The 22392-nt window shown below is 40.7% G+C and overlaps 1 protein-coding gene across 22 annotated transcripts in view; it reads right to left on the reverse strand.

Moving 5' to 3' along the window:
- CCDC158 (coiled-coil domain containing 158) overlaps positions 1–22392 on the reverse strand; it is a 93829-nt gene that overhangs the window by 47146 nt on the left and 24291 nt on the right. For 21 of the 22 annotated variants that reach the window (XR_004283505.1, XM_032334635.1, XM_032334652.1 and 18 more), the window contains 7 exons: positions 13173–13282; positions 12732–13059; positions 12075–12151; positions 11154–11264; positions 9703–9817; positions 3250–3369; positions 1039–1236 (listed from right to left, as the gene is read on the reverse strand). Coding sequence is in view for 21 of the 22 variants with exons in the window: in XM_032334635.1 (XP_032190526.1) it covers positions 1039–1236; positions 3250–3369; positions 9703–9817; positions 11154–11264; positions 12075–12151; positions 12732–13059; positions 13173–13282 (1059 nt within the window). In the remaining variant the exon portion in view is untranslated. Of the gene's footprint in view, positions 1–1038; positions 1237–3249; positions 3370–9702; positions 9818–11153; positions 11265–12074; positions 12152–12731; positions 13060–13172; positions 13283–14778; positions 14819–22392 lie in introns of those variants that run through there. The other variant, XM_032334654.1, reaches the window with a different exon arrangement.

Here is a 22392-nt window from a genome sequence, read left to right on the forward strand (position 1 = left end):
TGAAATCACGAATCCGATAATAGCGACTTAGACTAACTCAAATCGTTCTGCTGTCACGACTCTGTGCAGACCACAGACCAACTTAAGTTAATTAGACCGAGGTGGAGAGAGTCATTAAGTAATAATGCTGCTCTAGAATGGCGTTCTTGTGTGGGAGCTTGGGAAGTTTCCTTGGACGTGTTTTCTGGACCAGTTTCGATTAGGGTGGGGGAGAGGTGGCAGGGCTGAGGCTGCCGCTCTCCCTCACCATTCTCTACCTTGCCCCTTAATTCTACCTCTGAGAGAAAAGTGAATAATGACTTTCATCCAACACATGCTCACATTCTCAGGTCCTTGTCCAGAAAAGGGTAAGCATCCAACTCCCAGTGGCTCCGTTCACCATTCTTTGTGCTCAGGTTGGGCCGAAGAGTAGGAAAGCGCTTTGCCAGGATTCTAAGCCAACACTGGCCCCTTTGGTTTGCGTTCACATTTTAGGAAGCTTACTCTTTTGTGGAATGCTTTTATGTCTCTGTGGCAATACGTGGCATTAGTACCGTGTCCTTTCAGTCCTGAAGGTTCAGGGCAGTTAATAAAGCATTCCACATTTTGCCACTAGGGCACTGAAATGGACTGCATCCACCTTGTACTCTCGGTCTCAATCAGCCTGGGGGAAAACCAAAACCAAAAAAAACCAAAAAACAAAAAACAAAAACAAACAAAACCATCTGCTGGAAACCTTTGATCCTGCTGTTCCTCAGACCCCACCCCCCAACGGCGTGATGCTTTTCTGAAATAAGCAGCCATTAGGTTACCGATTTCTAGCAACCGGATGACAATTTCATTAGTCAACCATGAACAAAAATGAGATGAAGCTTAACACTTTATTTAATCAGTGGTCAAAAATATAGAAATAACAGGTTTTCATTACTTGCTCAAAGAATCCTAGCTCTATTTCTAGGTCCATTCATGTTATTTAAAAAAAAGCTCGACCGGTAAACCTAAAGTCCATTCTTCCCGGTGAGGAGACTCCTGGGGAAGCCGCCCCGTGTCCCGTCTGACCTGCCGCTCCATCTGGCCCTGACACTCGCTCTTCATGGCCTTGAGGAGGGCTTCCAGGCGCTGCACCTCCATGTTCCTGTCGTCCAGCTCCCGCCGCAGGTGGTCGATGGTGATGCTGTTGCCCGTGTCCCGGTCCCACAGACGCTTGTTCTGCTCCTTCTCCAGACTCAGCTCCTTCTCTCTCTTATGCAGGTCAGCCTACAAGAAGTGAGGTATTTCCCCTGACTTGTATGAAATAGAGTAAAACTCTTATTTTCCTTCTATCATTTTTGGAGGTTCTAGGGGATTTGAAAAGACTTTGATTTTGGAATCTTATTTTTTAATGGCTTAAGAACAATTATTTACTAGATAGAGAAGTTAACATTTTGCTTACTTATAACTTCTTGCATTACAAGTAAATCTCAGTGGACTAGACCCCGCACAATACAGAATAATATTAAGACACAATAGATTTATAAAGTCATCCTGTTTTTGAATTTTGGATTTTCTAGCAGAGGCATTACGCCTCCCATTGAGCATGCTCCTGTAATAAAGAAACGCTCAAAAGCTTGCAAGAACAGCAATAGCGATGTGGCCGACTGCTTCAGAAATGACAGGACAGCGTCTGGTCCTGGGAGTGGAGCACTGTGGGCTGTGAACAGAATCACCTCCCTCTTCAGTAGCGGAAAAAGGTACACAGAGTTGACTGTTAGCAAAAACTAAACAGAGTAGGAGAAACACAGACACACCGCTCTTCAAAGCACTTAGGACCCAAAGGGAAAGGTAAGACACAAACACAAAGAACAAAAGAAAAAAAAAGGACACAAAGAAAAAACAGTGGTTTTTCACTGAAGACCCAGAGTTAAGCTACAGCAGAGAGAAACCACAAAGGAGATCAAAATGCTTCGCGAAGGCATTCGAGTTGGGCCTCACCAATTGCTGGGAGGTGCCGAGAGCGGGAGGAAGGGCCTGGAAAGGGACTTGGGTGGTTTGGCGGGTGCCCGGGGCACGTGCAGAGAGAAAGGGCTGGACCGGTGACCGGGAGCTGCGTCGAGGACGGTCCCAAAAGGTAGGGAGTCTGGCTTCTATGGGGAACGTCATTTTTGAATGAGGCTGACATGACCAGAGGGATGTTTCACGAGAGGTGAGCAGGGCAGCCCTTTACGGGCCAGACAGAAGCGGGGAGAGACTGGAAGTAGGAAACCCGGTCGGGAGACGCCGTCCTGCCCTGGTGTAAGGACCGGCTTGGGGAAGGGGAAGCCGCAGTAAGGCTGGAAGGGAGAGGAAGGGTTTCTGGGTCTTTCAGACAATCTGCAAGATTTTCACATTAGAACTGAGGGCCTGAGGAGACTCGCAGTGGAGGGAAAGACTGCAGGATTATCCCCAGGTTTGGGACTTGTCACCCAGTTGCCAGCCCTGTCTTAGCGCGTGGCCCTCCAACCGCTGCCACTGCGGACAGACAGGTCCGTGTGCAGAGGGCGCTCGGCCCTACGCAGGGCCTGGGAGGGGAGGAGGGTCCTCTCCGGCACTGCTAACAGCAGGCAGGCGCCAAACACACCCTTCCCCAAATTTCCCAGCCTCTAGTACCTCTAACAGGGCACAGGTTGCTTCACTATTACTGGAATCTTATTCCTTAAAAAAGATTCTTTTTTTTTTACCTAAACTTCCTTTCAAATTGTCTGTGTTTTGAATGTTATTTGGCTCTAAACTAAGCACCCGATACTACCTCAATTTAGTCCAATACATTCATCTAATTGAAAGATGGGCCGGTGGAAGACTAGCTTCACCTAACTTACAAGCCGTAACTGCTTAAGGAAAAAAATAGGTAACGTTTAGAATAGTACTTATATGCAAAACCTGAATATCGTCAAGATAGTTTGTTGTGTATGTATGCACAAATATTGTGGAGAATTTGTAACTTTATAAAGAAAACGATTTTTGTGAAATACTTTGGTGAGAAACTTCCCAGAATTAATATTTATTTACTTATTTTAAAAGACTTTTATTTATTTATTTATTTATTTATTTATTTATTTGAGAGAAAATAAAAGTGCGAGAGAGAGCATGAGAGAGGAGAGGGTCAGAGGGAGAAGCAGACTCCCCGCTGAGCAGGGAGCCCGAGGCGGGACTCGATCCTGGGACTCCAGGATCACGACCTGAGCCAAAGGCAGTTGCTTAACCAACTGAGCCCCCCAGGCGCCCCCAGAATTAATAGTTAGAGCACAGTCTTACCAACAGCTTTTGAAGCTGATCATCCAAATTTCCAGATTCCTGACTGAACTGGTCACGTTCCGTCCGTGCCTCGGTTAGTTCTGAGTTGGCAAGGACTAACTGCTTTTCAAGCTCTTCTATCTAAAAGGAAAGCACAAATCAATCTGACTATGTTAGTGGGGAATATAAAATAAGTACAGTATTGGGGGAACAAATGGTATTATTTTGAGGGCAAAAATAAAACCTTATTATGTTTTGCAGTTTTCTAGATTTAAGGTCTATTTAGAATTTAGCCAGGGAAATGAGCCAAAATGCAGTCTCTGATGCCGTCAGATATGGGCATTGTCTGTAATCTTTTTCACAGTATTCAAGATTTATTTTCTATGAATATGTGTTCTGTCATTCAGTATTTAAGGAAGCTTGGTGCGGCGTAAATAACATTCTGTATGGCCCTCACAAATGACCTGCACTATATGTAGAAGAGCTATTTTAAGACTATCAGTGTTTCAATAACAAAAAGCATTGAACATAAAAGAACGACTGGTAGCAACAGGTTTTTCCATTATTGTCATTATTAGTCAATTTGGAAAGGATGAATGAACCTCCATATATGTATATAAATATATTAACTTAAAATTTTTTTAAATTAAATACATTAACTTAAAATACTTATATACATATTATGTGTTTCCATCCTCACTTCCTTCGACTGTAAAATGGGTGACTACCAGTTTTAAAGGACTGGTATAGGAGCATTTTTCTCTCCGAGACACAGCAGCTGTTTGGTCTGTGTGACTAAGCGTGTCCATATGTCCACACGGCAGAAGGCCCGTCACTGTCAATAGCATTCTTGAAGCCCTTGGCTTGTAGATGCAAGGTAGGCAAAGAGGGTATGATCTCAGATGACGCAGACTCCAGTTTGGACTTCAGCTGAGCCACACAAATTCACAATTTAGATACGGAGATATTAAAATAACGAGAACATGTTGATACTTAGTATGATCACTAAAATACTATTTCATCAGCCAGTAAGAAGAAATCCTTCATAGCTACATAAATGCTAAATACCCCTTCTTACGTCAACAGGTTTCCGGATTTACTATGTCAAGAATAAAACTTACGGATTGGCTTAGAGGACAAACTGTGATGGCAATTTCTTAGAGAATATATGAGCAAGACTAATTTCTCTTGATGACTCTTATTTTTTTCTGGACCAGGGTCATTGAAGATCTTCATTTATTAATTCAGCACATATCTATGAGTTATATAAACACATACATATGCAACTACCTTTTGATAAGTGCTAAATATGAGTACGTAGAATTTATGTACCTTTAACTACTCATACATATACATGACAGCTTCACATTTACCTAGAGTAGAATCGCAGCCTGTAGGGATTGGAATACACATTTTAATATTTACATTGGACATATTTTAAAAATGCCTTTATATTTGACCGTATGTTAGATATAAGTAAGTAGTTCACAAGAATTAAATGCACATAAAACATCAGGCTACCAATAGAAACGTTAAGTTTCTAATAATCCTATAAAGAAGTTCTTGCTCTCTTGTACTCCTTTGGGGACGTGTACTGAAAAAAGCCATACCACAGGTCAACCTCTGTGACACGAGGAGCTTCCTAAGAAGGACGGAGGAGTGGTTTCAGGTGATGTAGTCTCTTTAGTTCTTTTATTATTGGGAAAGATCAAATCAGCACACACTTAGTAATGACATCGGGAATCAGCCCACAAATACTTCCTGTGGGTAGACAAATGTAATCAGAGAGGCAACATGACCAGGATAAGAGTCAAAGACTTTAGGTTCTGGCCCATGTTCTGTCACATGACCTCTCTGAGTCTCAAGTTTTTTTTAATCTATAATTTAAACAGAATATTCTAGATAATCTTTCAAAGTCCTTTTAATTCTGTGTCTAATAGCTTTTTACCTGAGAAGAACAGTATTAATAAAGCTGAAATTCTATAATTTCCACCTGTTTTTGGAAACAAAATATGGTCGAAGAAACCCCATTCTGAGCTATAAAATTAACAAGAACACCTTCAGTGTGAAGAGTTACTCACATGACTAAAACATTTTCTAGTCCAAACCTGGCAAAAAAATTATTTTCTCTTTGAGCAAAGTATTTGTCCATGTGTTTCAAAAGCTTAAATCAAGACCTGCTATTTTGTCCATTTTCATTTTTTTAAGAAGTCCTGGGTCACCCTTTGATACCATCAGACTGGAGGGTAAAAATTCAGGAGACCAAAATTTGAAAAAGAAAAGAAAGAAAAGAACACGGAAAAAGCAAAGAGCCAAGTCCCATCTTCCCACCTAAGTTTATCAAGCGTCAGAAGTTCCTCCAGACCCCTGCAGGAACATTGGCTTTGTAGTTGTCAGTACTGACTCAACTGCTATAGCTCTGCTTTTACCTTTCACTTTTTCGAGAAGAGATACTTCTGTCACTTCATCAATCAAGAAGAGAAATGGAGAGTGAAAGGGAAAACCACTGAAGTAGCAGCTGAGCTGAGCAAACAGCTGTACCGGACACTACAAAGCCTTCTGAAACGTCCAGAATAGAGACTGACAGCCGAGATATGTAATAAAGGTTTTTTTCTTTTTCTTTTCTTTTCCAATAGCAGCACTGGTTTTCCCTTTCACCATCTATGAATCTACTTTCTGTTTTGGATCACTGAACAAGTAAGTATTTTGATCTCATTCAAATCTTGACAGTGATTTTAGAGACATTACCAATCAAGCCGAATTGTATCTCCTGTTTTCTGTGCCCAGAAAGATGACACAGACATCGGGTACCGAGCGGTGCTGTGGGTCAGCACGGGAGTGCGTTGGCAGACTGCGCAAGAGGTCTGCACAGACTTTCCTGCACAGGATATAGCTCCGGCCAGTGCTACTAAATGTTTACTTTTTGAATGTGAAATTCAGCCCCAAATGCTTTCAAAGTAGGAAATATAAACTGAGAATCCAGATCATGAGACAGTTTTGTTGTCAAAAAGCGAAAGTTAAGAGTAAAGCCAAATCTACAGAGCCAATAGTGACAGCTTCTACTGGTCCAAGTTCGTAAAGGGGAATTCTGGAGGTTCTCCTAAAATGGGAAGAGAAGAATAGAAAAAAGCATTACAGTAGCACATGTTGGTAAGCTACAACAGCTACATCTACAATTTTCTTTGAAACACAGTCTCTATTTTCATCGGTATGAAAATATTTTGTTAATCTGAAGACACACACTGCCTTCCTAAAGGACAATTTATGTTTTCTAGTTGGAAAAGTTTTGCTCAGACCTATCACATCATCAATTCTTTTAAATAATAAGGACTTTTTTTCTGAAGGAGTCTGACCTCAGATGAAAATACTAATACTGTTTCTCATAAAATATGTTGATGCGTAGTATCAACACACTCTTCTAAGTTTCTTCTCACAAAGTTCCCACTTTTAATCATAGCTTTTATGTGTTATCTTCTTTGATTTTTTTTCCTTAATGTTATTTGGGTAGTATATACTAATACAGTCACTAATAAAATCTATTTTATTTTTTATTTTAGCAATGTAAAGTCAAGGTATATGAAAATGCAAGAAATTAAAACAAGGATTTGTGGTTTTTAGACGTTATATTCATTATAACAAAAACATTTCATAACAATGGAATATTTCATGACTTCCAAATGGAATCCTTTTGTTAACTAGCTTGATTTTTCATATATATTGATGACATTTCAGTCCAAAGTACATTCAAGTCTGTATTAACCTGACAGGATAATCTCCTCTCAGTGCTCCCTGACTAGAGGGAGTTCCTAGTAAGAGCGTAGTTAACCACCACCTTGCTGCCAACTCCACGCTTTCAATGTTGCTATGAATCTCACCAACCTAGATTAGAAGCAGCTGATGTAATATGTCCCCCTTATTTTTATTAAATGTTGTCTATTTAAGACTGACAAAAGTATTGGTGATCCACTATTTACATCAGAGCAAAATAAGATAATGATTTTAACATCCTATCTGTCTGTATCATCATATATCCATATATATATATATAAAACCATATATCCTCACATATAACCATATAACCATATAGCCTCACAACATTCATATGCAAAAGGCTGCAGTCATTCCTCTGGATGCTTATGCTTCTACATGCCAGAGAGATAAAAGTTTATAAAAACTCAAAAGCTGTTTGTGTGTTCTTTAGCTGTCCTGTATTGAGTATTCGTTAGAATTTCCCCCCAGGCTCAAATTCAGAGCTGAGTGGCGCAGTATATTGACGGTGCGGTTAGCGAACAATGGTGCTAGCTTAGTGGGGGGGGGGGGGGTGTCCCTTTTCCAAGCACCATTACCAAGGAGAGCTAGAGCTCTTTCAAATTAGGTAAGAAGACACAAGTGAGCTGAGTTTTGCTTAGGACGTCACAGCTTTTCAAAGGGTTTAATTTGTCAATAAACAACAAATAGTTAACCTTTTCAAAACAGGTTGAACAGTGCTGAGTCTCAGTCACTGTGGTGGACTAGAGCACACCAGCTCCCCCATTTCCTCTCTCGCTGTCGGACTGCCCGTGCTCACTTTTGCCAAGGTGCCCACCTCTAGGAGACTGACTACCAGAGCCTCCTTCACCCCCTGCTGCACTGGAAGCATCCCCATCCTGCGGGGCGGGATCAAGACCTCTTGATCTGGGGCAGGCCTGGTCTGCCTAGAAAGGGGTGCCATTCCTACTATCAATCTTCAGGGGGAAAGCTCGCCCTGAGAAAAGAAATTAGACCACAAAAAGCAGGCCTTGGAGAAGCAGAAAAGAACAAATATTTCTCTTTGGGCTTCTGCTTCTTGGTTTAGCCTTTAAAACAGTCTAAGCTTCCTGAAGGCTACCCTTATACGCGGCAGGGTGTCGGAAATGACCTTGACAAAGGATTTGGGCTAAGAGCTAAATCCCTTCTAGGACAGGAGTCCTATGCAAACCGCCACCTGCCAGTATTATTAGTTCAGTCGGTATCAAACCAGCATCTGAAGAGAACAAAGAGCCAGGATCTCCCACGTGACAGGAGTAAATAAACATTGTTCTAAGAAACTTGCCTCAGTCCTATGTGTGTAGCAGAGCCTAAAGTAGCTATTTCTTGCTGTGGGTAGTGATCAAAAATGCTGGAAAGCCACTGTGGCAGGGGATCCAAATCTCGTAACTGAGGTTATGTGGTTTCACATACTCTTTATTGTTCAGACTTCAGTAAAGTGCTGTCTAAATGATTTTAGCGGTGCCGCAGGGAATGAAGGTTGAGGTTTCACATTCTGGGCTTGAACTGGAGAGCTGAGGGGGAAGAGCCCCCTCCTGTGGCCATCACAGGACTAACAGGGGCCCCTGAAGGAAGCTGCCCGAGGGAGGGCAAACGTCTGGAAGAATCAGAGCTGCGCTAGTCAGCTGCTTCTTCCCATGGGAAGCTTTTTTCTTGTCCTGTTCCCCTGTAGAACGGGGCAGTTTTTTTTAGAGGAAATCTGTTAACTTCCTTATATTCTATTTCTTCCAAATCAGCTCGGTGTGAGAAGGGGGCTAAAAGTGATGGTTAGAGCAGGGGGCTCTCTGTATTAGAGTTTGTCTTCCAAACGGAGTCAATTTGGAGAGGAAAGGTGGTGTTCACAAAGCAGGGCACAGGCATCGCTGGTGTGAACTGGGCTGCCCCGGGGAAGCAGGCAGGACGGCGGGCACCCCTCCCACAGGGAGTGGAGAACGCCCGCGCCTCTGAATGGGAGCCCTCTGCTTGTTTCTTAGGGTCTCTACTGCTTTACACATGCTTGCGATTAACAACAAAAAAGCCCTGGGTAAGTGGTGGATAACCATAGCGAACTTCTCCTCTTTAGCTATGGAAAGTGAGAGAATAAAAACAACAGAATATCAAATTTTGAAGTTTTTAAAGGGTTTAAGAGAAATTGTGTGATGAAAGTCGCAGATTTATCATCCCAATTATTTTTTATTTAGACTAAACTTATTAATTCGGTTTGCCAGCCACATGGTGATTAAATCTGGGAGTTGAAGTAAGATCTGAGAGGTAGGCCCTCAAGTACTGAGTAGTAGGGAGACTGCCCCGTTCCAAAATGTTTGTTAGAGCTAAGCCTGTACAAAAAATTTAAGCGTTCTTATTTTTAACTTATTTTTTTAGAAACTTACTTGAAGTATGCAAAACTTTTTTTTCCACAAATGAATTAATTTGGGCAAATAATTTGAATTAAAATTATTTATAATTTTTCATCAGATGTAGCGTTCAATAATTCATCAGTAGCATATAACACCCAGAGCCCATCACATCGCAAGCCCTCTTTAAAAATCATTTGTGATTTAACATATAGATATTTGGCAAACTCCTGCTCCATCTTAAAAGCTGCTTTTAATTTGACATTACTCTGATGCCTCATTTTCAAATAAACTATTAAAAATTTGGAACTGAATCTGTGCAGAATAGTGTGTGGACGGCCAAATCTGACCTCACCTTGTCTTCGTACATCCTTTTGGCTTCCCTTAACTCAGAACGTAGCTGAGAAACAGTAGATTCCAGATCGCTGAGCTGACGCATATACATTGAATTCTGGTTTCTTGCTTGTTCTCTAAGAAGAGTTTGAAAAGGGGATAAAAGCAAACAGCAAACTAAGCAGAAGTGTGAAATCTACGCGCACGCCAGCACTTAGACACGGCCACTAGTTCTTTTACATCATATAACTAGGTCAAAAGACTTTTATTTTTCCAAAATAGCTTCTCAAAAGCTTCAGCTCAACCATTCTGCTAAGTGCTGCAGCTAGACAGTGTGTATTAGGTTCATTTGTTTCATTTGTACTATTTCTCTCTACTTTGGTATATTGAAAATGCCCCTGTAGGAAGTTTCAATACGTGTAAGCTCAAGTTATAAAATTACTTATGTGTATACATCTATATTTTATATATATATATTTACACATACCCATATATAATGTATGTGGTTTTGATTAATCCTATCAGTTGTAATATGAACAATGTTTAAAACACCCAATTCCGAGAGGCCCAAATGGGTGCAATAATACTGCTTTTTCTTTCCCGCTAGTAGAGAACACGGGGTGGCGAGGCGGCCGCTGCCCACAGGCCTCGGCCGCACCGCGCCACGGGCCCACGTGATGTGCTCCTGCCCAGCCCCTGGCCGGTGAGGACAGCCTTACAGGGAATTGGCATCTAAGCCCTGGCGTGCAGACGGCACAGGCCCCATCCCACTGCTCCTGAGCACAACATGTCCGGGGCACCACCTGGGAAGGATCGAGAGAGACTGAGCCCAACATGCCCGTGCCCCGTCCTCTCAGAAAGGCCAGGAGCTTGTGGGCCGACGGGACGTGCTACTCCTAGTGACCGTGGCCTTTAGAAAGGCAGTCACAGCACACTCGGTGTGCCAGCAGGGGAGGGAGACGTAGACGGAGGCGTCACTACCTCACGCCCCTCTAGGTCACAGGCAGAGAAACACACCAAAAGCAGTGCCTGCTGTGTAAAGTACTTTTACACAAAGGAGGAGAAAAGCCTCAGGAACGTCCAGCTGCTCTTCCGTTTCCTACTCTCGAAGGAAATATCTCCACCCATTACGGCCGCGGGCTTGGCTGGCCTCCTAGGGCGGGCCTGGGTCATGCCTGGAGTCCTGTCCTGATGCTGACCTTGTCACTCTAACCCCCACCCCACGCAAGCTGTTCTCACTTAGGGCAATAATACTGCGTCGTGGTCACGTGACATCATCTTCGCGTAATCCTTCCCATCCATTTAAATGTTAGAGAAGTTTTACTTTCTCCTAAGAAAGTAAATTTTAAAGCAAAAGCAAAGTAAAAATTTTAAAGCAAATTTTAAAAGACTTTAGAACAGAACATTCATGAAAATGGAATATCTAAAATGAGGATTATGAATACCAGTTTCAAACTAGCGGGACACACGTACTGAATGATTTCCAGCTGACTCTGGATGCTACTGGCCTGGCTTCGAGCACTGCTGGCTTTCTCGGTAAGGCCCGTTATCTCAATTTCATGCTCACTTATTAACTGCTCAATCCTATAAAAAGAACATGTGTGATGTTCATTATTTGGTATATAAGATTTTGCTTGACTACAAGTTATTCTAGAAAGTAATGATTTTCAAATTTTCAAACGCTCTCAAATTTAGTATTCTGCTTTGACTTTGAATATGCTGCTCATTTTAAGTTTTAGAATTCAGATTTTTTTAAAAAAATTTTACAGTGTAATAAGTTACAAGTACTATATATTATGAGACACATGTGGGGACATTTCCTCAAAGCCAAACATATTACAAATACAACAATAGGTTTTTAAATATTCACACTAAATCATAAAGATTTTCTATCATAAAGCTTTACATTAAACTCAGACCAGGTTTTGCCAACAAATGACTTACAAAGACTCTCTCCTTGACAAAGCTTTAGTCAGGCTCCTCTGAATCCTATTGTAGGCCTTGACCTTGGCACCCATCAGCCCCTCCTCCAACCACCCTGGCCTGCCCAGGCTTAGCAGGAATCTCGCTGAATCTGTTTAGTAAGAATCCCTCCACCTGTGATGGCTCCGCTGCCCCACTCACCTGTTCCTTGGCTGTAAATCCCTACTTTCTTGGTTGTATTAGGAGAGCTGAGTCTCATCTTTTCCCCCCAACACAGAACCCCTACTACAGAAGCCTTGATTAAAGTCTTCCTGAACCTTTTAAATAAGTGTCAGGAAAATTTTCCCTTGCCACAAACCAAGGAAGAAAACTTTCATTTCAGAACATTTTTGATTTTGGAATTCCTGATGAGGAATTATAAACCTATGGTTTAGTTCACTATGACTTTCCATACTTCAGCCAGAAACCCACCTATCTTGATGCTGTTGAAGAAGCAATTCTATTTTATTCTGTGATTCAGACTTCAGTGCTTCAAGCTGGTCCTCTACCTAGTTACAAAAAAGAGATGTTGATTTACAGACTGGTAAATCTACATCTTGAAAAAGCTGGAGATTTTCCAACTGAAGGACCACTTTATTGTTTTTAAACATGTTATTTATTTATTACTTGTCATAGAGAAAGAGACTGAGTGCGCTTGTGTGCCTAAGCAGAAGGGAGGGGCAGATGGCAAAGCAGACTCCCTGCTGAGCAGGGAGCCCAACGTGGGACTCTATCCCAGGACCCTGGGATCATGAGCTGAAGGCAGATACTTAACTGACTGAGCCACCCAGGCATCCCTAAAAGGACACTTCAGAAAGAAGCAAATAGAAGTAGTACTGAAACCAGATACATTCTATCACTGTATTTTATTAGTTTACTTTGGTTGGTTACACTCTCATGAGGCCATACAGGCAAATCAAGCTAGTTCCCTTAAAGTACTGAGACAAAGTACTCTTGTAGAAATAACTATTATTTTAGAGAACAAAAATGAGAACTTGGCTTACTTATAAGAACTTGAAAAATTATATGCCTAATACTATTCTCTTAATGGATTTTAATATAAAATTGAATAGTGTTCTCACCACTTACTGGAAATATCCTCCCTTTAAGATAAGAAATCTCTGTGTCTAATTCTCTTAGGATTTTACTAATAGCCGAGCCCATGTTGCGGAAGTGGAGCGTAGACACGCTGTCGTGTTCGTATATTTTCTTGCCTGAGGCTTCTTCGAAGTCGGCGAGGACGGAGCGGATTTCCTGAAGCACCCCCTCGTGGCCGAGCATCATCTTTCTCAGCTGTTCTATCTGCGCGCTGCTGTCTTTCAGCATGTCCTCCTTAAGGCACTTGGCAGCTTCGAGTTCATGAACTGTGTTTTGAAGCTGATTTCTTAAATCCTCCTGGGATTGACTCTCCCTTCGTCTATGAGAGAAGTGAAAGGGAAGAAATAATATTGTAAAAATTCATATTCACACAAGTAGTTATATACTACAAAGAGTAAAACCTTAAAATAATTTTAGGTAAGGACACCCAACCTGATGTCAGCCATGGCGTCTCTCTCCATCTGCATCTCTTGAAGTTTTGTTTGCAAATCAATGACCGACTGCCGTAAGTAAAACTTCTGTTTCTCATGCAATTCATTGCTCTGAAAGAAAAAGAAATGCCATGCAAATCAGCCTCTACCAGAGGGATGTATTTCCTTAAATTATTAGGAAATTTGTAATAATTTCCAAAAATCCATATATCATTAATTTATTTTTATGTGTACTTCCTTCTCCTTTTACCATACTACAGTGCCTAATTAATCATTTCTCACCTAGGATGCTGAACTACCTTATCTAGTCTCACTGTCTCAAGCTTGGTCCCTTTTAAATGTATTCTTAATAACCAATACACTATTTCTAAAACAAATCAGACTTCTACCTCAAGATAGGGATAGAAAGAAGCTTTATTTTTTAAAACAGGAAAATTGGTTACAATTTTTGATACAGAAGAGTAAATCCCCACTCCATCCCACTTAAAAACTTGACAGCGGACAACCACCACCCAAAAGTCAAGGTGTTCTACTACAAAGAAATTCACTAAGATCCCTAAAAATCAGGTACTGAGAGACCTCCCAGCATAACAAGTGATACCACGTGATCATCCCAAAGCAAAGCCATCAAATTCTGCCTATTGATAGAGAGTCTGGCATCAGCTTTTTTACTGATCATCCTTGAGTATGAACAAAAACCAACCAAACAACCAACAGACACCGCTGGACACCTGAAGGAAGATTATAAAATGAAACACAGAGACCAAGATTAAACAAAGCAGCAAGCACCAGAGAAAAATGATCCAAAGAAACAAAGTAATGCAGCAGAAGAAGACCACTTCTGAAAATTTGTATGTGCAGTGAGATTTGAAAGACTTCACAGCTGTAAAGTAAGAACAAAACATGATTCCAAAGAAGAGATCAAGTGAGAAGAGTTGAGTTCTTGGAATTTAAAAATATGCTTCCACACTAAAAAGTTGTAATAGAAATGTTAGGAGTCAAGTCAAAGCAGGAAAAATAAGTAACTTTTGAAAGTAAAGGTAAGAGATTTAGAGATATAACCTAGGAGATGACATTTGACAGACCTGCAGAAAGAGAGACCTGAGAAAACAAGGGAATGAAACTATCAAAGAAAAAACTGAATTCCTCCAAGCTGAAAAGTACAAATCTGAAGACCAAAGGATCCACTAAATCCCTAGCACAATGAATGAAAAAGCCAAAATCCACACCTGAACACATTGTGGGGATTTTCAGAGACAGAAGACTCTAAAGCTTCCAAAGACAAACCTCGATTAAGTAAAAGCAAAGGAGCAAGTGTCAGACTGACACCTGCTTCTCAGTAGCAATGCAAAATGCAAGGACACAGTATTTTTAAAGGACTAAAAACAAATGACTTTCAACATCACCCAGCTAAAGTCATTCTCAGAATGCAAAGATCCATAAAATGTGTGCACATAGTCCTTGTGAGTTTCTAAAGATGGGCTTTGATTAAATGAAGAAGTAGATCAAGAAAAAGGATGAGAGAAAACAGTGAATCCTGGATATCTTGGATCCAATTCGGAAAGCAATGACAAGAAAACAGTTATACATGGACCTAAGAAACTCACCTAGGCTAGAAAACAGGACAGAAGACTCCTGAAAAGTCATGGATCAAAGAAGAATTTAATGGGCGCCTGGGTGGCTCAGTGGGTTAAATCCTCTGCCTTTGGCTTGGGTCGTGATCCCAGGGTCCTGAGTCGGGCTCTCTGCTCAGTGGGGAGCTTGCTTCCCCTACTCTCTCTCTACCTGCCTTTCTGCCTATTTGTGATCTCTGTCTGTCAAATAAATAAATAAAATCTTTAAAAAAAAAAGAAGAAGAAGAATTTAAGAGAAAACATACATGATAGTTCTTTAAAAATATATATAAATATATACAATAATAAAGGCACACAGCATTAGGAAAAAGAAAGACAATAACTATCAGAAAAGCGGAAACCTAGGTGATTCAATCAGTTAAGCATCTACCTTCAGCTCAGGCCATGATCCTAGGGTTTTGGGATTGAGTCCCACAAAGGGTTCCTTCAATAGGGAGTCTGCTTTCCCGCTCTCTCTCTGCCCTCCCCCCACCTGCTTGTGCTCTCTCTCTCATTCATTCTCTCTCAAATAAATAAATAAAATCTTAGGGAAAAAAACACTACACAGGAGAGGAAGTGTAATAGGATCCTAGCTGGTTTTGCAATTGACAATGTTTATATAGTCAATGTAAGGTTAAGGTCCTTTATCTTTTCTTTACAGTCCAGTCTGAACTTTGGATGGCAGTCGAGGAAATGGGAACAGATCTGAGAACTGGACAGACTTGGTGATAAAGTGGCACCAGGGAAGGGGTAACAAGGATACACGAGATTTGGAGGGAGGAGCGAGATGGCGGTGGCAGCGACCTAAATTCCCTCTGGTCCCAGGAATTCAGCTAGATAGTTATCAAACCATTCCGAACACTTACAAACTCAACAGGAGATCAAAGAAAAGAAGAGCAGCAATTCTTGGGAACAGAAAAGCGACCACTTTCTGGAAGGTAAGACATGCGGAGAAGTGAATCTGAGGCCATATATGGAGACAGAGACCGCTGGGGGGAGGGGCCAGCTCCAGGCAAGCGGTAGAGCAGCGGAGCACAAAATCACGACTTTTAGAAGCCTGCTCCACGGAGGGACGTCACTCCAGTGGCTAAGTGGGGGTGGAGCCCTCATGGGAACAGCGTGGTCTCAGGAGCCGCAGGGGACAGAGAGACCAGGGGTGTCTCAGGGTGGCAGAGCTCCCAGGTGTCAGAGCGGGGAAGCCGGCTGTAGAGACAGAGATGAGGGGTGCGCTCAGCTCAGGTTACCTTGAACTGTGATCCAGATGCGCAGTCGGGCCACTACTTTTTAAGCAGGGACCCCACTAAGTTGCAAATCCAGGGAGACACCCCCACCCCTGCCTTTCTCCACAGGGAGGAGCCGAGCAGGAGTGTGCCTGGGGAATCTGCTGGGTTTGGAGACTCCAAACAGGGCTGTGTACCAGAGACAGAAATGCTCAGTCACAGGCTGTGTGGGCTTGGAGCGCAGCTGGAGACCAGGGAGATAGGAGGGACTGACTGCTTCACTCTAAGGGCGCACTGAAGAGGGGGTCCCTAAGCTCTCAGATCCTCCGGGGCGGAGATTGGGACGCTGCCATTTTAATTCTCATCCTCCAAAGCTGTACAAAAAGTATTCAGGGAACAAAAGCTACCAAGAGCAAACTTGAGCAGATTGCTTAGCCTGGCCCCCAGCAAGGGCGGTGCAATTCCACCTTGGACAAAGATGTCCCAGAATCACTGCAAGAGATCCCTCATCAGCAAGATCATCCAGCCAAGACCAAGTTTACCCATCAAAGAGAACGGGGCTAGGGGAATACAGCACATAGAATTCATGGCTTCTTTCCCATGATCCTTTAGTCTTTCAAAATTAAATTTTTTTATTTATTTTTATTTATTTTTAGATTTTATTTATTTGACAGACAGAGATCGCAAGTAGGCAGAAAGGCAGGCAGAGAGAGAGCCGCCTCCCTGCTTAGCAGAGAGCCTGACACGGGGCTCAATCCCAGAATCCTGGGATCATGACCCGAGCTGAAGGCAGAGGCTTTAACCCACTGAGCCACCCAGGCGCCCCCAAATTAAATTTTTTAAATTGCCATTTTTTTTCATTTTTAAAAATTTTTCCTCTTTCCTATTTTATCTTAACACCTTTTATTTCTTTTTTTAAAGATTTTATTTATTTGACAGAGAGAGATCACAAGTAGGCTGAGAGGCAGGCAGAGAGAGAGAGGGAAGCAGGCTCCCCGCTGAGCAGAGAGCCTAATGTGGGGCTCGATCCCAGGGCCCTGAGATCATGACCTGAGCCGAAGGCAGAGGCTTTAACCCACTGAGCCATCTAGGCACCCCTATCTATCTTAAAACCTTCTAAAAAATCTTTTTTAATTGTCATTTTTACACTCATATTCTATTCCTTCATTGTATTTAACCTTATTTTTTGTGTACATGTAAGTTTTTCTTTCTTTAAAATTTTGGGATACAGTTTCTTCTAACAGACCAAAATATATTCTACATCTAGCCTATGGCTTTGTTCTAGTCTCCAGCCTAATCATATTCTCTCCTTTTTTTTTCTTTCTTTTTTCAATCACCTGCTTATCAATTCCTTTTTAAAAATCATTTTAAATTTTCATCTTTGCAGTCATATTTGATCCCTTCATCATGTTTGCCCTTATTTCTATACACGCATAAGTTTTTCTTTCTTTAAAATTTTGGGGCGCAGTTTCTTCTAACAGACCAAAACACACCCAAAGTCAAGTGTGTGGGTCTGTTCTATTCACCAGCCTAAATATACATATATATATATGAATTTAGTGCCATTGTATTGCCTGTAAGGTGACTGTTACTGTATATTGTCTCTGTTCCTTTCTGGTCTGTTACTTTTAGGCTCTCTCTTTGCTTAGAGGACCCCTTTCAATATTTCTTGTGAGTCTGATTTGGTGTTTGCAAATTCTTTTAGTTATCTATCTATGTATATGTGTATGTATATTCTTTTGGTTATATATAAATTGTTTTCCCCTTTCTTCTCTCCTATGTTTTATGTCTGATTTGGTTAGTGTATACTTTTCTGGAGTTGTTACCCTTAGAGCATTTTGTTCTCTCATTCATCTATTCTTCTCTGGACAAAACGACAAGGTGGAAAAACTCACCTCAAAGAAAAGGAGAAGAGGCAGTACCGACTGCTGAGGACCTACTCAATATGGACTTAGTAATATATAAGAACTAGAGTTCAGAATGATGATCATACAGACACTAGAAGGACTTGGAAAAAGCATAGAAGATACTAGAGAATCCCTTTCTGGGGAATAAAATCCCTTTCTGGAGAAATAAAAGAACAAAAATCTAACCAAGTTGAAATTTTAAAAAAGCTATTAATGAAGCACAATAAAAAATGGAGGCTCTTTCTGCTAGGATAAATGATGCAGAAGAGAGAATTAGTGATAAAAGAAGATGAAATGATGGAGAATAAAGAAGCTGAGAAAAAGAGACAAACAACTACTGGATCATGAGTGGAGAACTTGAGAGATAAGTGATACCATAGGATGAAGCAATATTAGAATAATTGGGATCCCAGAAGAAGAAGAAAGAGAGAGAGGGGGCAGAAGGTATACTGGAGAAAATTATAGCAGAGAATTTCCCTAATGTGAAGAAGGAAACATGCATCAAAACCCAGGAGGCACAGAGAATCTGCCCCCCCCATCAAAAAAAATAGGTCAACACCACATCATCTAATAGTAAAACTTTCAAGTCTCAGAGACAAAGAGAAAATCCTTAAAGCAGCTTGGGACAAGAGGTCTGTAATCTACAACAGGAGAAACATTAGATTGGCAGCATACCTATCCACAGAGACCTGGCAGACCAGAAAGGAATGGGATGGTATATTCAGAGCAGTAAATGAGAAAAATATGCAGCCAAGAATACTATATCCAGCTAGGCTGTCATTGAAAATAGGAGGAGAAATAAAAAGTTTCCAGGACAAACAAAAACTGAAAGAATTTGTAAACACCAAACTGACATTACAGGGAATACTGAAAGGGGTCCTCTAAGCAAAGACAGAGCCTGAAAGTAGACCAAAAAGGAACAGGGACAATATACAGTAACAGTCACCTTACAGGCAATACAATGGCACTAAATTCATATCTTTCAATAGTTACTGTAAATGTAAATGGACTAAATACCCCAGTCAAAAGACACAGGGTATCAGAATGGATAATAAATAAGACCCATAGATATGCTGTCTATAAGAAACTCATTTTAGACACAAAGACACCTCCAGATTTAAAATGAAGGGGTGGAAAACAATTTACCATCCTAATGGACATCAAAAGAAAGCTGGGGTGGCAATCCTCCCATCGGACAAATTTTAAGCTGAAGACTATAATAAGAGATGAAGAAGGACATTATATTATACTTAAAGGGTCTGTCCAACAAGAATGTCTAACAATTTTAAATATCTATGTCCCTAAAATGGGAGCAGCCAATTATATAAACCAATTAATAACAAAATTAAAGAAACACATTGCCAATAATACAGTAATGGTAGGGGACTTTAACAACCCTCTCACTGAAATGGACAGATTACCTAAGCAAAAGATCAACAAGGAAATAAAGGCTTTAAATGACATTTTGGACCAGATGAACATCACAGATATAATCAAAACATTCCATCCTAAAGCAATAGATTACACACTCTCCTCTAGTGCACATGGAACATTTTCTAGAATAGATCATATCCTGGGTCACAAATCAGGTCTCAACCAGTACCGAAAAACTGGGATCATTCCCTGCATATTTTCAGACCACAAGGCTTTGAAACTAGAACTCATCTTCAAAAAGAAAGTTGGAAAGACCTCAAATACATGGAGGCTAAAAGAGCATCATACTAAAGAATGAATGGGTCAACCAGGAAATTAAAGAAGAATTTTAAAAATTCATAGAAACAAATGAAAATGAAAACACAACTGTTCAAAATCTTTGGGACACAGCAAAGACAGTCCTGAGAGGAAAGTATACAGTGATTTGAGCCTTTCTCAAGAAACAAGAAAGTTCTCAAATACACAACATAACACTACACCTAAAGGAGCTGGAGAAAGAAGAGCAAATAATGCCCAAACCCATCAGAAGAAGAGAAATAATAAAAATCAGAGCAGAAGTCAATGAAACAGAAACCAAAAAATAGTAGAACAGATTAATGAAACTAGGAGCTGGTTCTTTGAAAGAATAAGATTAATAACCCCCTAGCCAAACTTATCAAAAAGAAAAGAGAAAGGACCCAAATTAATAAAATCATGAATGAAAGAGGAGAGACCACAACCAACACCAAAGAAATAAAAACAATTATAAGAACATATTATGAGCAACTATATGCCAGCAAATTTGACAATCTGGAAGAAATTCTCAGAAACATATAAACTACCTAAACTGAACCAGGAAGAAATAGAAAACCTGAAACAGACCCATAACCAGTAAGGCAATTGAAGCAGTCATCAAAAATCTCCCAAAACACAAGAGCCTTGCACCAGACAGTTTCCCAGGGGAATTCTACCAAACATTTAAAGAAGAATTAGTACCCATTTTCCTGAAACTGTTCCAAAAAAAAAGAAGTGGAAGGAAACCTTCCAAACTCATGAGGCCAGCATTATCTATATCCCCAAACCAGACAAAGTCCCTATCAAAAAGGAGAATTATAGACCAATATCCCTGATGAACAATAGGATCCAACAGTACATTAAAATGATTAGTCACCATGACCAAGTGGGATTTATTCCAGGGCTGCAAGGTTAGCTCAACATCCGCAAATCAATGAGTGTGACACAATACTTTAATAAAAGAACAAGAACCATATGATACTCTTAATAGATGCTGAAAAAACATTTGATGAAGTACAGCATCCTTTCTTGATCAAAACTCTTCATAGTGTAGGGATAGAGGGTACATATCTTAATATCATCAAAGCCATCTATGAAAAACCCACAGCAAATATCATTCCCAATGGTGAAAAGATCTCAGCTTTTCCCCTAAGGTCAGGAACATTGCAGGACTGTCCACTAACACCACTGTTTTTCAACATAGTACTAGAAGTCCTAGCTTCAGCAATCAGACAACAAAAAGAAATAAAAGGCATCTGAATCAACAAAGAAGTCAAACTCTCACTCTTTGCAGATGGTATGATACTGTATGTGGAAAACCCTAAGACTCCACTCCAAAACTGCTAGAACTCATACAGGAATTAAGTAAAGTGTCAGGATATAAAATAAATGCACTGAAATCAGTTGCATTTCTATGCAGCAAAAGCAAGACAGAAGAAAGATAAATTAAAGAGTCGATCCCATTTACAATTGCACCCAAAACCATAAGATACCTAGGAATAAACCTAATCAAAGAGGCGAAGAATCTGTACTCAGAAAACTATAAAGCACTCATGAAAGCAATTGAGGAAGCACAAAGAAATGGGAAAATGTTCCATGCTTATGGATTGGAAGAACAAATATTGTGAAAATGTCTATGCTACCTAAAGCAATCTACACATTTAATGCAATCCCTATCAAAATATCATCAATTTTTTTCAAAGAAATGGAACAAATGATTCTAAAATTTATATGGAACCAGAAAAGACCCCGAATAGCCAGAGGAATGTTGAAAAAGAAAGCCGAAGTTTGTGGCATCACAATTCCAGACTTCAAGCTCTATTACAAAGCTATCATCAAGACAGTAGGGTACTGGCACAAAAACAGACACATAGATCAATGGAACAGAATAAAGAGCCCAGAAATGGATCCTCAACTCTATGGTCAACTAATCTTCGACAAGCAGGAAAGAATAATCCAATGGAAAAAAGACAACCTCTTCAACAAATGGTGTTGGGAAAATTGGACAGCCACATGCAGAAAAATGAAATTGGACCATTTCCTTACACCACACACAAAAATAGACTCAAAATGGATGGAGGACCTCAATGTGCGAAAGGAATCCATCAAAATCCTTGAGGAGAACACAGGCAGCAACTTCTTCGACCCCAGCCACAGCAACATCTTCCTAGGAACCTCACCAAAATCAAGGGAAGCAAGAGCAAAAATGAACTATTCGGATTTCATTAAGATCAAAAGCTTTTGCAGAGCAAAGGAAACAGTTAACAAAACCAAAAGACAACTGACAGAATGGCAGAAGATATTTGCAAACGACATATCAGATAAAGGACTAGTGTCCAGAATCTATAAAGAACTTAGCAAACTCAACACCCAAAGAACAAAAAATCCAATCAAGAAATGGGCAGAAGACTTGAACAGTCATTTCTGCAAAGAAGACATCCAGATGGCCAACAGACACATGAAAAAGTGCTCCACATCACTCGGCATCAGGGAAATACAAATCAAAACCACAATGAGATACCACCTCATGCCAGTCAGAATGGCTAAAACTAACTAAGTCAGGAAATGACAGATGCTGGCGAGGATGCGGAGAAAGGGGAACCCTCCTACACTGTTGGTGGGAATGCAACCTGGTGCAACCACTCTGGAAAACAGTATGGAGGTTCCTCAAAAAGATGAAATTAGAACTACCCAGGAATCACACTACTGGGTATTTACCCTAAAGATACAAACGTAGTGATCCGAAGGGGCATGTGCACCCGAATGTTTATAGC

This window comes from Mustela erminea, chromosome 2, assembly GCF_009829155.1.
Source record: "Mustela erminea isolate mMusErm1 chromosome 2, mMusErm1.Pri, whole genome shotgun sequence".
NCBI classification, from domain to species: domain Eukaryota; kingdom Metazoa; phylum Chordata; class Mammalia; order Carnivora; family Mustelidae; genus Mustela; species Mustela erminea.